We start from the raw sequence: 14831 nt of genomic DNA on the forward strand, positions 1-14831 counted from the left end.
GTGCTGCAATTCAGGGGGTCGCAAAGAGTTGGACACGACTGAGCGACTGAACTGAACTGAAATGTCACTGGTTGGAAATATAATGATTAATTTTATGTTATATTAATTCCATCTCAGAGTTTTAAGCTAAAACATAAATATTATTTAAGATTATTAAGTAGTGTGATAAACTGAAAATGAAAGTTTTTCTGGAGGCAGGGACTGGACTACCATGACTAGTGTTATAAAGTTCTACTGATTCTTTCTCACCAGAGCTGAGATTTATTTCTCCATGTCTTTATGATACTTAGTAGCCAGAATAACAGCCACCCAGAGTGTGGTGATAACTGTAAAAGTTATTAAATATGGGGTGGGAGAATACTAAATATGTTAGCGAAATCACAGTTTTCATTTGAGAACCTCACTTGCATCTAACACGCTTTCCAGTTGAGGTCTTCTTTTCCCCTCAGCTTTCAGAAAGCTTGAAAACAAATTCTGCTGCATTGACTTCATTTGCTTTATGATAGGGTCAGTTGATTAGCAGGTCAGGGCTGCTGAATCTCTGGATTTCAGTGCAGTACTCAATAGAATCTCATGATGTCTCTGTAGCATATGTTAGAGCTGTCTCCTCAGCCTTGTCATCCTGGACAGATGGTTATTATGGATCAAATATAGCAAGATGGATTTTATTAGAGATAAATGTTAAGTCTTGCACTTGGAACCAAAGAACACAAACTGAACAAGGAAACCATTGGAGGGATGTTACTTAATAGCAACTTATATAATAAAAGAGTAACAGGATGTGATCTCTCTTGACCTCTCAGTATGAGCTACATAGCACAAATGTGTTGTTAAAATGTAGTCTCAGAAACTCCTGTACATTAATAAGACTACATCTGGGGCATTGTTCTCCATTCGCTTTTCCAAGAGACTTTGACAAATGGAAAATAAATTTGGAGGTCTGTGTCAGGAATGGTGGGGAGGACATTCAAAACTATGTCATGAGACACAGTTGATGAAAACGGGAATGGCTAGTCTTGAAAATATTGGTACTCTTTTAAACAATGAGAGCTCTCCATAAAGAAAAAAGAAATGGAAGAAAGAACAGAATTGACTCCCTTGTGTGCTCATGAAAGCATTCAAGCAAAGACTGGGTGGACATTTTTCAAAAATGATCTTGATGATTAGAGTAGAACTACAGGAGATTTCCCTGGTGGTCCCGTGATTAAGAATCCACCTTGTAGTGCAGGAGACAACAGGTTCAATCCCAGGTCGGGTAACTAAGATCCCGCATGCCACTGAGCAACTAAGTCCTTATGCCACAACTAGAGAATTTGTGTCCTACAATAAAAGATCCCACATGATGCAACTAAGACCCAACATAGCCAGATAAATAATAATTATTTTTTAAAAAGAGTGGAACTACATACCAACTAAAATATTCTTTCAACTCTAAGATTGTATGAATCTACATAATTTCTAAAAAGCAGGCAACATGAGGACATGAGGATGGGCAAAAAGAGAAAACACAGGTTTAAACTAATAAAATTCAAACAAGTACTTAGATACTTCCTAAATTCAAAGCATTGTTCAAGTTACCATAAATAATTTGAAAGTGATGTCATTTTCAGATTTGGGTCCATAATCAATGAGAAGATAACTCGTTTCCTTGGCCTTGTTTTATAGTCTAGTCTCCTGAGACAAGATCTAGGGCTTGGAAGCCCAGCACAACTCTCTTCTTCAGGAAAACCTGGGACACCCTACTACTCATTTTCTGCCACAAGTTCCAGAAGAAGACCACTCCATGACTCTGCAGCACTTGGTAAGTGTATCACACAACAAATCCCATTTAAAAATGTTTCTTCCCCACCATCACCCCCATTAGTTTATGCTTCTGGCTACACTTCTAATTAGAAAACATTTGATTTCTTGGGTGTCATGATGATATTAGGGCTTATTTGCATAAAGCAGTATATACTTAATAAACAGTTTAATATTTTTATTTGATCATCACCTTAAGAGGAACTGAATAGTGGAAAATTGAGCTTTAAAAATGGGACTAGTTTTCCCTCTTGTAATAAAAATGTCATATACTAATATTAATCCCTTATTCTTGACTACAGTTGATATAATGCTGAACAGTCTGCAAAATGGTTTTATAATATACATTCTCATTTCATTCATATAGCAGTCCTACTAGTCAGTGGGCGTAATACAGGCTTTAACATAAAACTGAGGCTCAAAGGACAGCATATTCGTATACCTAGTAGGTGGTTTATGCAGACTTTCTGACTCCAACTCCAATGTTCTTTGCATATTCGTTGCATCTATTCCTCAATTTTTAAAAATCGAAGTAAAATTAACATAAAATTACCTTTATTAAAGTGTACAATTCAGTGACATTTAGTATATTCGCAATGCTGTACAACCATTTTCTCTATCTAGTTCCAAAACACTACCTCAAAAGGCAACTCAGTAACTATCAAGCATACACCTCTCATTTTCCTTACTTCTTTCCTTCATGTCTTGTGTGTAGCCTAACCAGGCCAGTCTGTTTTCATGTTGCTGCTTACAGCAAGCCTCAGGTATACTCTTACACCCTATCCAGTCAATGTTGAAATGTGAGACTTTTGGATTATTCTTACAAAGAATCCTCTATATGAGAAAATTGAAACTGTAAAGCATGTTTATATTGAGGATAGGCCACCCTCTAAAATAAACCAAAAGAAAATAGGTCCTAGCTATTTATTCCACAAATACTTATCTACCTTTGTAAGGGCTTTCTCCAGGTGGCACTAGTGGTAAAGAATCTGTCTGCCAATGCAGGAGACATAAGGGATATGGGTTTGATCCCTCTATCAGGAAGATCTTCTAGAGAAGAGCATGGCAGCCCACTCTGTTATTCTTCCCTAGAGAATCCCATGGACGAGGAGCCTGGCGGGCTACAATTCATAGTGTCGCAAAGAGTCAGACACGACTGGAGCGACTTAGCACACAGGCACCTCTGTCAAACCCAAAATTTGCTAAAATATCCCTAGCCTTTGAGTCTAGAGTATGCTTAAAGGTATAAAAGGGCAGAGTGATGGATTGTCATATTAGTCATAGAGATCTCTGGTTAGATGTGCCCACCTCTGCTTATAGGTGATTGAGTATTTGTGCTGTTGGAACAAGCCCCTGTGATTTAGACCAATATACTTATTAAGGAAATGGTAAGATATAGTATCTTTTCTCCATCTCCACTTTTGTTTCCCACCAAATCAGTTAGGGTAAAAACGTTCTTTTGACTCTAGATGTGTCAGTGTCACTCTAGAAAAATACCTTGTTAGAATGCTGTGTGAGCACACACCATGACAGAAAGCACTAATATAGACTAGTACACTACTACTAAAAGTTCAGGGAGGAAATGAACCACTGGAATATTGAGGGTGAGGGGAGGGAGTTGATTTCATTTAAAACTCAAGCTTCCCAGAAATTAAGGCTTGTATATTCATTTTTATTTTGATTATGATGTTAGATACTATGGATTCTCTCTTTTATGCCAGGTACAGTGTTATACATACTATATCTTTATAAAAATTCTAGTAAGTTATAATATTAACGTCATGTTACATGGGCTTCCTTTGTGGCTAAGCTGGTAAAGAATCCGCCTGCAATGAAGGACATCTGGGTTCAGTCCCTGGGTTGGGAAGATCCCCTGGAAAAGGGAAAGGCTACCCACTCCAGTATTCTGGCCTGGAGAATTCCATGCTCTGTATAGTCCAGCGGGTCGCAGAGGTGGACTGACCTACTTGCACTTCACGTGTAACAAATGAGGAACCAATATGCAGGAAAGTAAGCAACTTAGCCAAAGCTTGGTATTCAAGGAGGCCCACTCATCTCCTGTGTAAATACCACCTAGTAAATTATTATTCCACTCTTCGTTGTTATTTCTCAGTCTTAGACACTCTCTCTTGGTATTGCAGTTACTCATAAAATCTCTGGAAGGATTTCAGAAATAATCTATACCAATTTTAGCATCTTTTCAAGATATTTAGATGCTTTAGAAAATCAACATTCTGCAAAACACTGACTTAACAATTGATAATAGTTTTGCCACAAATTTTAATATAAACCTAATAATAATGGCTAAAATTTATTGTGTCACTTTCTGTTAGGTACTGCTCTGAGCATCTTTCTGTATTCCCTTTATTGCAACAGGTCCAGGAAGTTATTGTAGATAACTGAAGTTAAAAGAAGTTAAGTAACTTGCCCAAGCTCACACAGCTGCTATATGATGGAGCTGAAATTTGAATCCAATCAGCTTACTCTCTTAACTGTTATACTTTGAAACCTCCCAAAAGTGAACTTTGTATTCTAAATTCATGATTTTGAATCCAGCATTGATGCATGTAATTGTATAACGGCAACTAATGATTAGATTAAAAATATAAAAGAAGAATTTCCATTCCTAGGGCAGGGAAAAAACTGGCCTAATCCAAAGAGCAATGTATTCTACTGCTAGTTATCCCAAAGTAGAGTGATGGGCTCTAGATTTATAGGAACAGTTCAGTTGACTGTCTCTATTAATATGGACTGTGTCTTTTGCTCAAGGGATACTGTATTAGTTGTGAAGAGTTGGGTTTTAGAAAAAGCCTCCCAAAGAACAAAAATTTTGCTAGTAAGTTTTATAAATAAAGAGTGTGCCAGATGTTGTTTATCTTTGGCACTTTTATTTTAAGGAAATATAGGCTGCCTCTTGGTAGGAACCAGATGCTAATGAGTGTTTTTTTCTCTCTTTATTGTACATAATTTTTCCACATACTACTTATGAAGTTGCTTTTTTAGCTTTGCAGCCTCCTGGTATATTTACTAAGAATCCCAGCCCTAATTTAAATGAATTTCATTCTTTCTTAAACAATTGAATGTTTTACTGTCATATTATTTATGACCCAGGAAAATACCATTTTTGCAGTTCTAACTTTTATAGTTTTCAAAAGCATTGTAGTTAATATTAGCCTTCTTACATGTTTTCTCTTTTTAATAGCAAACCCATCTGAGAAATCCTGAATTTGATCCATTATTTGTGTATGATTGGAATGCTGCATTTAACACCGTTTTTACAATAAAACGAACAAGTATTAAATTTTAAATTTTACAAATAGTACCAAGTGAGGCTGGGTAGGCATATGAAAATATTCATGTTATCCTTTAATAAATAATCTGTATCTTAGAAAGAAATATACTTTAATTGTTTCTTGGAAATAAATATAAACATCCAAGAATAAATTGTATAGAAATTAGTGCTGAAGTTTCCATTTTAACCACATATTGTTACAGGAAATATTCTTGTAGAATACTTATAGGATGATATCATATATGACAATGCTTGTGTTTAATAGTTTATGTAATATATTTCAGGTATTAGTATAATCTTTACTTTTCAGTTATTAAATATTTCAAATTTTTAACATAATTTGTAGCATAACATTAGCTTTTAGTCTAATATGCTTTTAAACCTAATTCTCAGTGTGATATGAACACTAGATTTGTGTCTCCCTTAAGGAGTCATATTACTAAACTGACCTGTTGCACCAGATGCCCATCTGCAGATGAAACTGAGATAAATGATGAAAAGTGCCTAGTATGAAGCCTTGTACATAATAGGTACTTAAGAAATATTATTCCCTTTTCTCAAACATGCTTATTGGTTTGTTATTTTCTCTCTTGTTTTACTTTGTTTGCTGCCATCTTCCCAGACTTACAGGATATGTATTTCAGAGTACATCACTTCATTAGGAGTACGTGTTTTACACTAGAACTGGTTAGGAAGAATGGAACTCCTGTCCCTGTATTCCCTTACTTATTCCTAAATCCTGGAAAACGAGGAAGGTACTAGGAGGGAAAATCCTTTCCTGCTCATTTGAAGTCTGAACTTTTCTAAAATAAATGCTGATGAAATATACTGTTTCCCACGTACAGATCCTTTGCAAGCAAAGAAAGTCAGAAAAGTACCTCCTGGTTTGCCTTCTTCTGTAAGTACCACTTCTTTTTTTTTGACTTTGTGGTAAGCAAATTAATTTCAGGTATTCAGTATCTGCAGACTGTCAGGATACATTCAGTTGGTGTCAGTAGGCATACTTCACATAGTAATTGATCTCTGCTTCACAGAATCATTGATTGAGTTAAATCTGAATTCAGTGTTAGGTTTTTAGATTTCTCTGCAATGATTTGTAGTTTACTCATATGCTTTCACTCCGTGTCCCTGTCATTTGAATTCCCCTCTTGGGAAGAGGACTAGGCCGCTAGCTGTCAAAGAAGATCTCCTATACAGGTCTTTTGATGTTTAATTAGTCATTATGTTGCTGAACAGGAGGACAGACAGAGATTAATAGCTGAGAATCTTAGAAATTTACATTTGTAATAATCCCAATGGAGCTAAAGACATTAGGATTCGACGGACGCGTTCGGCTCAGCTTGCCTCAGTAGGACTGAGGTTATTAATATGCATAAATCACCAAGTCAGATGTTCATTGTGAATCTCTTGTGGATTTTAAAGCCTTCATTAAGCCTTTCCTAACTTCAGCCTAGCATCAGGAAAGCTTTCGAGCAACTAGTTTGTTGATCCCTCTTTGCTCAAAAATGTATCCTTTGAGAATAAAGAGCTTCATGAGAATAAAAAGATTGGAAAGGTTTGGTGAACAATCATTAATGGCCATGATAATCTGATGCTGTAGGGATGTTTGCGCTGTTAAATATACTTTATTCTCTTAAAGAGTAAAAGTATTTGTAAATGAACCTACATCATAAATCCACCTACAATTTAAAAATCCCTGGTGTGAGAAGGGGAGATTTTCTTCCTCTCCCTTTGCTTAGAACAAATGGGGAGTGGGGCTTTTGGATTGAGGCTGCTTGCCTTATAGGGTACATCTCTTTGTTGTGTAAATGGATGTTGGCCTTTTATTTGGCAGTACTTAACACATGAGCGCAGGTGCTGCTGGGTGAGTCACAGCTCATCCAAGTATACACTGAATGGAATATCTGCCTTGGCAAGTAGTAATCTAGAAGGAGCAGCATGGGTCTGAGCTTTTTAGTTTTTATTAAGGCTGAAGTAGAGATATTATCTTTTTGGTTGTTTGCCTTCCTTCTTTCCTGTGTTCTTCCCCCGCCCTCTCTTCTGTATGATACATGAAAACTCAAATTTGAAATCCTCTTTGAAATTCACTTCCAGATGGATCTGAGTTTTATGCAGCCTAGGGCAGCTGTGCTCTGAACCTGCAGCCTACCTGGAAGGTTGGATTGCAGCTGCAGGCATTCTTAAAAGCTTTTGCTTGCATAAGCACTTGGACCCACTGGAGGCTGAATAGCTGCTTGATAAACAAAATGAACACAATGCCTCAAATCATTATTCCCGAAGACAGGATTTTTTTTTTCAGCAACAGCTAAAAATAGTTGGGCAATTTACATTTTAACAGTTATGTGCTTTGCAGGGGTAGGTGGTTCCACAGTAGAACATGATTTCTGCTAGATAAACAGAAGTCATATATAAATCTGACAGAACTGCTAAAACATGGAAGAAAGTATGCAGTCTTTCTGGTAATTTGTTACTATAATTCTATAAGAGTAACAAGTTAAATTACATATTAATATTTGGTAGAACTATACAGGTTTTAAAAAATACCAAATTAGTAGATGAAAAATTCATCTCATTTCTTTGCCTTATAATATTTTAAGAAACATTATCTTTTTTATGTTTCATAGTTCTTTCATTTTTAAAACAAAAAGGCAAAAAGGACAGAGCAGCCTGGAAAGAGAATAGACACTGGAGGTCACCAGTGTTCTTTATGTCCTAATAGTAATTGCATTCACTACCTGGAGGTAGCTCTCTATATTGTCTCAGGTCTTAAGGATGAGCCACCGAGAGAGAGAAAGTGAATGAATTGTGATGAAAGTTTGATTTCTTTGAGAACCACTAGGCAATTTCACAAGTCAGGCCTACTTAAATATATTGTATTACTAGCTGCTTTATTTAGGATTTATTAGATATGTTTCTATAAAAAAGATTAGAGATTATTATTTTCAGTTCTGTACTTAACATCAGCATTGAACATGATCATATTGCTTTGAAACTATGCTGAAAATAGTTTTTCAAGCATATTAAAAGTTATTAAGAATATATAAATAATGAATTTTAATTGAAAATATATTTTAGATTAAATGCTGTGTTAAATCTCAAGTTTTAAAAAAATAATTTTTTTAAACTGAAAACTAGTGCTTTGATAAATACTAAAATAACAAACTAAAAACACTTATGGCTACACTGCTTACCTTTTCAATGTTTAAAACAAAGGGGATTTAAAATATTGGTTTTCTATTTGGATGCTTTTACTGAATATATTTAATTCATAGGCCTTTTACAGTGTGAATTGTTTTAAAATGGGTATAAAAATGAAAATGGACTATGTATATTTTATTTCATGGTCATTTGTAGATCTTACTTCCCAAACTAGAAACTTCACCATAATATTTCAGATGTCCCAGTTTGCTGCTGGTCCATTCTTTCTTTAGTCATCTGTAAAATGCATGTTACCTTTACCAAGGAAAGTAGAAGAGCTAGGTTAGTACTGCATCGCTCGCACAGCTCTGGAAAAAGCAGGCAGGGTTACTTAACATGCCAATCTTGGATAACTACATAATTTGACCACAGACCGTCGGCTAGAGGCCTTTTCTTTTTGTAAGCCATGCTACATATTTGAGTATCATAGTTACAAACCTCAGCTCTTCTGTTCCTCTCCACAGAACAACTGAATGGTAATTTCTGTCTGTGGATAAAGGTCTGTTAACGGTGTATTGACATTATTAAAGCAGTATGATCAGTGAGGTTAAGAAAACAGTATGTTCAGATCTGCTGTCTGAGTTATTGATTGGTTGTGTGACCCTGGACTTGTCAGTTAGCCCTTGAAAAGTTTGGACTAAGTTTCTTTCAGGTCTAAAGTGTTACATTCTTAGGGTTTTAAAATTAATATGCTCAGTACATAACCAAAAGGCATAATGGGCATAGTTTTCTTCTTACCAATGAAAAAAATTGTATTCTTAAATTAAGCATGTAAGTTTTCCACTTGTTTCTCTAGACAGGTTGAAATATTGAACAAAGTGAGCTTTTGTAGCAGAAACTGTAGAGTGATACCTGGAAATTGAATTTGATCATACACACACCATCATTGCCTGCAGGGAACTAGTGTGACAAACAAGCATTTAGTGAATTAATTGTATATATTTCAGTGAGTCAAGTAAAAGTGTGGACCAAGTACTCTGGAAACAGTAAGTAGAATTAACCCTGCCTTAGGAAGTACTAATGGCATCAAGAGTTGACATTTGAACTCTGTCTGACAAGATTAGCAGCAGTTGATACAGATAAAAAGCATAGACATGTGAAAAATATAAACACATTCTGAAGCCACATCTAGAAGTACAGCCTTAACTGAATTCTATACCCAATACAGCCTTCATGCATTTCCTATAAGGCAGGCCCACTCTCCCATCTAGAGATGATTGAGGAATAATACATAAGACCAACTCAGATATGCAAAGGGATAAATTGTTATCGTAGTCTAGCTTGGATAAAAGCGTAAAGCCTCCTGGCCAATAGATAATAGGAGGCATTTGTAGTTGTTAAGATTATCTGGGAGTCTTTCTGAAGGCATGGGTGTGCTTTGACTTTGCAGGATGTCATCCTTCCTTTTTAGGGCTCCTGAACCTCTCCTCTCCTCCTCTCACCACTAACTTTAGTCTTTGTTCTTTGTATTCACCTAAGCTGTTTTTCATCTGTATCAGATCTTTACTGAAATAAAACATTTGAGGAAATTTTGAAACACTGGATAGGGATTGAAGGCAATTGTGGTTTGTTTCCTAATAATTTGCGGGAAAAGTTGAAACATTTGCATTGTATTTGTTACCATCCTCTACAGTCTCAATGTCACTTTGTTAGAATACCATTTATCTTACATGTGTGCGGTTCTGTGCTAACTGTTATCTGTGTCATCTTAATCTTTAACTTTGTCACACAAATATATAACTAATATCCTCTTCTTACAAATGAGGAAATTGAGACTTAGATATTAACTTGTCCAAGATTACACATACAGCCAAAAATTACAACCAAACTTAATATCAGAGACCATTTTCTTTTTAATTTGAATGTTAAAGCATATTGTGTATTTTGGCATACTCATACTATGCCTTGGTATATTAAATTTAAAACTGTTTATTCTATCAGTTATGTTTTTCTTGATCAAACTTATTCATTGCTTTCTTATTTAAAGACCTATCACCATCTGAAAAGATGATATAGAAAACTAGCACATACTTCCTCCTCAAGCAGATGGGTTTTGTCTGGCCTCAGCTGCTTTTTGTTTTGTAGTCTTAGAGAATGCTTTTAAGTTCCCTGAACACCAAGTTTCTGTTTGTGAAAGGAGATAGTAATGCTTATCTCAAATGTTAGTACAAGGGTATTATGTGCCTAACATGTGCCTGGTATATAATAGACACTCAGTAAATGTTCCTTTTTTTTTTCTAGTTCCTACCACTACAGCCAGAAGTTTAAACGAATTTTTACCATTTCATGTTACATACCCCTCTTTTTTTTTTTTTTGACTGCTTCATGAGGCTTATGGGATTTTAGTTCCCCAACCAGGGATTGAACCTTCAGAAGTAAGAGCACAGAGTCCTAACCACTGGACCTCCAGGGCATTCCCATACCATACTTTGTTGAAAAGCAAGGAAAAGTGAAAACATAAATCTTATGATTATAGAAAAAAAAAAAAAAAGGCAATATATGTACTTGGAACATTATGAGTAGTAAATTGCAGCCTCTGTTGTTAAGAAAGCATTTCTTTTCAGAAAAGAAACCCATAAAACGAGGGAAAATTTGTTGAATCAATACCTGCTTGGAATTCATGCTAATTATTTTTTGTTTTCTGAAGTATCAAGAGTCTGTACTTTCTTCTTCCCTTTATTCTGTCATTGGTTGAACATCTTTATGGTCCTCTGAAGCATTTTTCAGATGGAGGGAAGTTTATTTGCTCTTTATTTCTTGACTTGATATTAGTATTTCCAAACAGATTTTTTTTTAATATGCTGCAGAAAATGCAGAATCCTGAAATAAGAAAGGCGTGATACACTTTGCAGATTTTTATCACCAGAAAGTAAACACCTAGTCATATTTCAGAATGCCTTTAAACCCAAATTGTGATCTTGTTCAATAGCATTTGAAAACATCTTTTGAACAACTTGTCATGCCCTGCATCAAAATGGCAAATCTTAATTCATTTTCACTGTAATTGATGTTGACTTAAAAAGTAGTCACAACCTAAAATTTAAGAATTATTTTTTATTTGGTAGAGATTTTTAGGACTTCAGTGACTGTGACATCCTTGTTTACTGATTTGGCAGGAAATACCCCATTTCTCCCTGGTTTAGAGTCCCATGCATAGACTGATGACTATTTGTTTCTTGGTTAAATATGCTAGTCTTTGTCCTCTGTCTGTAAGTATGTATATATTATGCAACAAAAGGTATAACAGTTTATCAAATAATTTCTTTGCTTTAATTTTTTTGAGAGTTAAACTCCAAAGTGTATTTTATCTCCCCTGCCATTATGAAAAAAAAAAATTTCTGATACTTCCCTCATAAGAAATTTTTGTTTCTTAGATAAATCAAAGTAACTTAAACACCACTTTTTCTTGCTTTGCTGTGGACAAGTATAGAGTTCTATAACTTTTGGATTGGTCATTGAATGTAGTTTAGGAAATGATGCCTTCCTTTCTCCCAAACTTTTGTGGGAATTAATTTTGTTAGGAATGGCTTTTTTAAATTAATGTGGATATTTTGTCATTTTTAATACTGAATTTTCTCTTTTAGGGACACCCCTTGAGATGAACTGGAGATGTTCTGAGTTGTTTCTAAATCGCAGAGACCACTAAACATGTCTAAAGATCTAGCATTTGCATGTACATACTAAATATAATTAGTAAAAATATTAGATAAAGTCAGAATATTAAATTCTGAGGGTGGCTAAAGTGAGGATTTTAATAGGAAAGAGAACAAATACAACTCTCTGGAGCTGATAGAAATTAATAACTTAGAAAATCACCATTTAAAAGATTGGTGTTTATCTGAACCAGTAAGAAAAAGGTCAAGGGTTAGAGAACTACAGAGATATTGTTACCTCCAGTTTATCCACAAAAATAGTGAGATGAGCAGCAGGTACTATACTTTCAAAGAGAATGTTCTCTGGAAGTCACTAGGAAGCTAGAGTAACTGTTTTTATAGACAGTTGATTGAGTCCCAACTAGCAAGAATCCTAGTGATTCTAGAATAGTATTTACAGGCAGCACCAGCTTCAGCTGAACTTCATAAAGTGAACACTCCAGTTTCTGAACACGTGTTGGAATAGCTGTTTGCTTAGCTCCTTTAGCTGACAATCCTGTAGGATACACAACTAGGTACTTAAGAGTCTTATTTCAGACTGTTAGATAATCTGTCTCTATTTGAAGGCTACCTCTATATAAAATTTTCAAGTGGCTGATTCTCTGACCTCATAGATCCTTCGAGCAGAAAAATCTTAGTATCTAAGGGAATGGTTTGATAATCCATTCCAAACTTATATTCAGTTTAGTCATTGAATGAAAGATTTTCTTCATACATGAGTGAGAAAAAATAGCCACTGTTTATACTGACAGTAACTACTGTTCAGAACAGTGTCAGACTTGTATCAGTGTAGATAACGGGCTTTTAATCCATATTTCTAAGATGTTCATTTTTGTGACAAGCCAGCCCATATTTGATATGATTTTAAATAAAATTAAAAAAAAAAAAGAATGAAAATTTACTAGCTAGTGAGTCCAGTGATCTGTTTGTACTGATTTGATGGTACAGCCACATTGATATTTGTTGTTTTCTGACCTTTCTTTGTTAAGAAGAAAGAACATGCTGAATTTCACCAGCTTTTGCAATGTATTGAACTCCTCAGCTGCTATATTTTAGATTTTTGAGACATTACAAACCAGATGTAAGATAGGACCCAGTGTGTGTTTGAGAGAGAGAGAGAGAGAGAGATTTGTATGGCTTTTAAAGTATAAAGTATTAGTTGCTCAGTCGTGTCTGACTCTTTGTGACCCTGTGAACTGGAGTCCTCCAGGCTCCTCTGTCCATGGGATTTTCCAGGCAATAATACTGGAGTGAACTGCCATTTTCTTCTTCAAGGGATCTTCCCAACCCAGGGTTCGAACCTGGGTTTCCTGTATTGCAGGCAGCTTCTTTACCATCTGAGCCACCAGGGAAGTCCAAAAAGGATATGTGGTTGAATTCTATAAATGCTTTTAGATTTTTAAGCCCATGGATGTGTCATTCAACATCAGTAGAATCATAAAGTTTTTTTGGTTTTGTTTTTTATCTAATAAAATAGAGGATTATTTCTTCAACTATAGGAAACAAGGTATAAATTCAGAAGCTCCAGATTTTATCACTGGGGATGTTTACTGCTACTGCTGCTAAGCCACTTCAGTCGTGTCCGACTCTGTGCGACCCCATAGACAGCAGCCCACCAGGCTCCGCCATCCCTGGGATTCTCCAGGCAAGAATAGTGGAATGGGTTGCCATTTCCTTCTCCAATGCAGGAAAGTGAAAAGTGAAAGTGAAGTTGCTCAGTCGTGTCCGACTCTTAGCGACCCCATGGACTGCAGCCCACCAGGCTCCTCCATCCATGGAATTTTCCAGGCAAGAGTACTGGAGTGGGGTGCCATTGCCTTCTCCAGGGATGTTTAGGGCTCTAGATTTTATTCTAAGTTAGGGAAGATATTTACATCCTAAGTAATTTTATGACATGAAATTTGCCATCACTAATATTCCCTTTGTTGTAGTTTGTTTAGTGATGTTTTAGTTTGAAAAGCCATTTACTGTACTCCTACAATAATTTCAAGGACTGTAGTGCAGTTGACGGGGATCTGCCTGCCCATGCAGGGCATATAGGTTTGACTTCTAGTCTAGGAAGATTCCACATGTTGAGGAGCAGCTGGCCCCTGCACCATAACTATTGAAGCCCAGACGGCTAGAACCCATGAGCCACAACTGCTGAGCCTGTGTGCCACAACTACTGACACTTGTGTGTTTAGAGGCTGTGCTCTGCAACAAGAGAAGCCACCCCAGTAAAGCCCACACAAAGCATCAAAGACCCAATACAGAAAAATAAGTGAATAAAAAAAATTTTAAATAATTTCAAGGAATGTAATGTATACTGTACAGGTAAGTTCATAGTTAGACTTCTAAGAATTTTAAAAACACTGCTAGCTCCAGGATAGTTTCTTATTCTCCACCCCCCGACCCACACTGCCCGTGTTTGTATTCATGGAACAAATTTTAAATGGAATAATATTTTTTAAAATTTTGACTGTGCTGAGTCTTTACTGGGGCAATGTGGGTACCTTTCTAATTGCAGAGTCCAGGCTTAGTTACCTCAAGACTTGTAGGATCTTAGTTCCCCAATCAGGGACTGAATCCACATTCACCCCACTGGAAGGCAGATTCTTAACCACTGGACATCAGGAAAGTCCCTAAACAAATTTTAAAGGGTTAGCCCTTCAAAGTTTGGTGTTTTTTTAAATTATCTGTTGAGAAATCTGTATGCAGGTCAGGAAGCAACAGTTAGAACTGGACATGGAACAACAGACTGGTTCCAAATAGGAAAAGGAGTACATCAAGGCTGTATATTGTCACCCTGCTTATTTAACTTCTATGCAGAGTACATCATAAGAAATGCTAGGCTGGAAGAAGCACAAGCTGGAATCAAGATTGCCGGGAGAAATATCAATAACCTCAGA

General features: G+C 36.0%; 1 protein-coding gene across 5 annotated transcripts in view; it reads left to right on the forward strand.

Moving 5' to 3' along the window:
• Nucleotides 1-14831, forward strand: part of TCF12 (transcription factor 12) — a 389625-nt gene that overhangs the window by 300976 nt on the left and 73818 nt on the right. For all 5 annotated transcript variants that reach the window (XM_010836801.1, XM_010836799.1, XM_010836802.1 and 2 more), the window contains 2 exons: nt 1666-1801; nt 5938-5990. In XM_010836801.1, coding sequence (XP_010835103.1) covers nt 1666-1801; nt 5938-5990 — 189 coding nt within the window. The remainder of the gene's footprint in view (nt 1-1665; nt 1802-5937; nt 5991-14831) is intronic.

Source organism: Bison bison, unplaced genomic scaffold, assembly GCF_000754665.1.
Source record: "Bison bison bison isolate TAMUID 2011002044 unplaced genomic scaffold, Bison_UMD1.0 scf7180017864066, whole genome shotgun sequence".
Lineage (NCBI taxonomy): Eukaryota > Metazoa > Chordata > Mammalia > Artiodactyla > Bovidae > Bison > Bison bison.